At 43.7% G+C, this 2,103-nt stretch overlaps 1 protein-coding gene across 1 annotated transcript; it reads right to left on the reverse strand.

Moving 5' to 3' along the window:
* Window positions 1-1,036: 1,036 nt before the first annotated feature.
* On the reverse strand, window positions 1,037-1,381 carry LOC119193344 (uncharacterized protein K02A2.6-like). Its single transcript, XM_037446935.1, has one exon. It carries the CDS (start codon window positions 1,379-1,381, stop codon window positions 1,037-1,039), a length of 345 nt encoding a protein of 114 aa, XP_037302832.1.
* Between the last annotated feature and the right edge of the window lie 722 nt (window positions 1,382-2,103).

A 2,103-nucleotide genomic window follows, 5' to 3' on the forward strand; every position in this document is an offset into this window, starting at 1 on the left:
GTAGAATTCAGAAAACATGGAAATAATATTCTGAGTTTGTACTTCGGAATCCATTTATTTACAAACTGACATTTCTTTGAAACAAAACATTATATTAAGAAAAACGTACCAGCCAGTACACTACTCCTCCATACTAAATTAACAAAACACTCAACTCTACAACTTAAAATGATAATACCTCACATTCTATAATCAGGAACGTTTGTTAATCTACACTGCCTAATAGGGCGTTGCCTGGGACGTGGAGTCGTTGGCTCATACGGTAAGGCGTCCTGAAATTCAGGTGATACCGGGGTGGCACTACCCTGAAGTTCCACTAACGGAACCGCGTCGCGATCGGTCTACTGACCGGGTATGAATGCGGAATCGCACACTCTCTGCCCTGCACCGATGATAAAGTGGCTGGCTCTGAACCTAGTGCTGACCTTAATCCTGCATTAGGAAGTTGAGACACCCTTTTCATTGGAATCGCTAGGGATAAACTAGCGTTCTCCTTCCTAATTTGGTATTCATTTTTATGAAACTTCCTTTTAATTTGGTCTATATGCCTGTGAACTAACTCTCCCCGGCTGCCTACAATCTCGTAATCAGTATTCCCTAAACATCTCTGAATTTTGCCTGAGACCCATTTGTCTCCACTCAAATACTGACGGTACCATACCTCTTCACCCTGATCGAAAGATCTGTGTACCCCTTTTCTAGCTCCACTTTGCCGTTGCTGAGCTTTCCTTACAAAATTCTCCCTGTCTGGCCTTAAAACGTCTAACTTCGTCCGTAACCGTCTACCTAACATTAACATTGCAGGGCTTTCTCCGTAGTCAGATGCGCAGTATTTCTATAGTGTAAAAGATAAGTTATAAAGTGCTTTATCAACTTCTTCCTTAGCCTGCACTGCTTTCTTAATAACCCTCTTTAAGGATCGCACTGCATTTTCCGCGAGACCGTTTGAGGAAGGATGATATGGCGCCGAAAAACGTGATCTATACCATTAGATTTAAGGAAACTACCAAACTCATTGCACGTAAACTGGGGCCCATTATCCGTAACGATCTGCTTGGTAGGCCCCATCTGCTAAAAGTTCACATAACTTATCTATGACCTTCGGTCCTGTTGTATTACTCATATGGAAAAGTTCCGTCCATTTAGATGTAGCGTCCACTACGATCAAGTATGTTTTCCCAAATACGGGCCCCATGAAATCTAAATGCAGCCTGGTCCATGGATGATTCGGCCACGGCCACATACTCGGAGTTTGCCGCGGCGGAGCATCCGCCTGAGCAGCACATATCTCACAACTACGACACATGCGCTCTATTTCTTCATCAAGTCCGGGCCACCATACGTAACTACGAGCCATAGCCTTGGATTTAACTATACCCATATGGGGCTCATGGAGCATCCTCAAAACTTTTCCCTACACTTCACCGGAATCAATAATCTATGCCCCCACAACACGCAACTCAATTCTTCATAGAGTTCATCTTTCCGATTAAAATAAGGTCTAAACTCTTCGATATCACAGTCTCTTGGCCAACCATCGCGCAAAAAACTCAATATCCTCGATAAAACCGGATCCTTACTAGTCTGTAGTTTTAACTCTTTATAATCTAACAATAAAGCCTGTTGAACAAAATGCAAATAAGTTTGTTCCGGCACAGTGACATCTTGCTTACTATTTATCGGTAAACGCGACAACCCGTCGGCACCATTTCTCTCCGACCTAACATACTCTATTTCAAAATCATAAGCAGATAAAATGATAGCCCACCTTTGCATACGACTAGCTACCATCGTTGGAATTCCTTTATGAGGGCCGAAGATCGATACCAACGGCTTATGGTCCGTTCTCAAGAGAAAATGACGCCCATACAAATACTGGTGAAACTTTTTGACCCCGAATATTATTGCCAACGCTTCACGATGTATTTGAGGTAATTCTTTTCCGCGTCGGTAAGGTGCGCGATACATAAGCTATCGGGCGCTCCCGTTCCACTTGCCGCCGGTTGCGATAGCACCGCTCCAACTCCACGCGCACTCGCATCACAAGTCAGAATAAGAGGCTTATTTGGGTCGTAATGCGCTAAAACCTCTGTACTCATCATT

Source organism: Manduca sexta, unplaced genomic scaffold, assembly GCF_014839805.1.
Source record: "Manduca sexta isolate Smith_Timp_Sample1 unplaced genomic scaffold, JHU_Msex_v1.0 HiC_scaffold_4023, whole genome shotgun sequence".
NCBI lineage: Eukaryota > Metazoa > Arthropoda > Insecta > Lepidoptera > Sphingidae > Manduca > Manduca sexta.

Excerpts from the sequence above, each read along its gene's own strand:
- LOC119193344 (XM_037446935.1), bottom strand. The coding sequence starts at position 1,381 with ATGGGTATAGTTAAATCCAAGGCTATGGCTCGTAGTTACGTATGGTGG.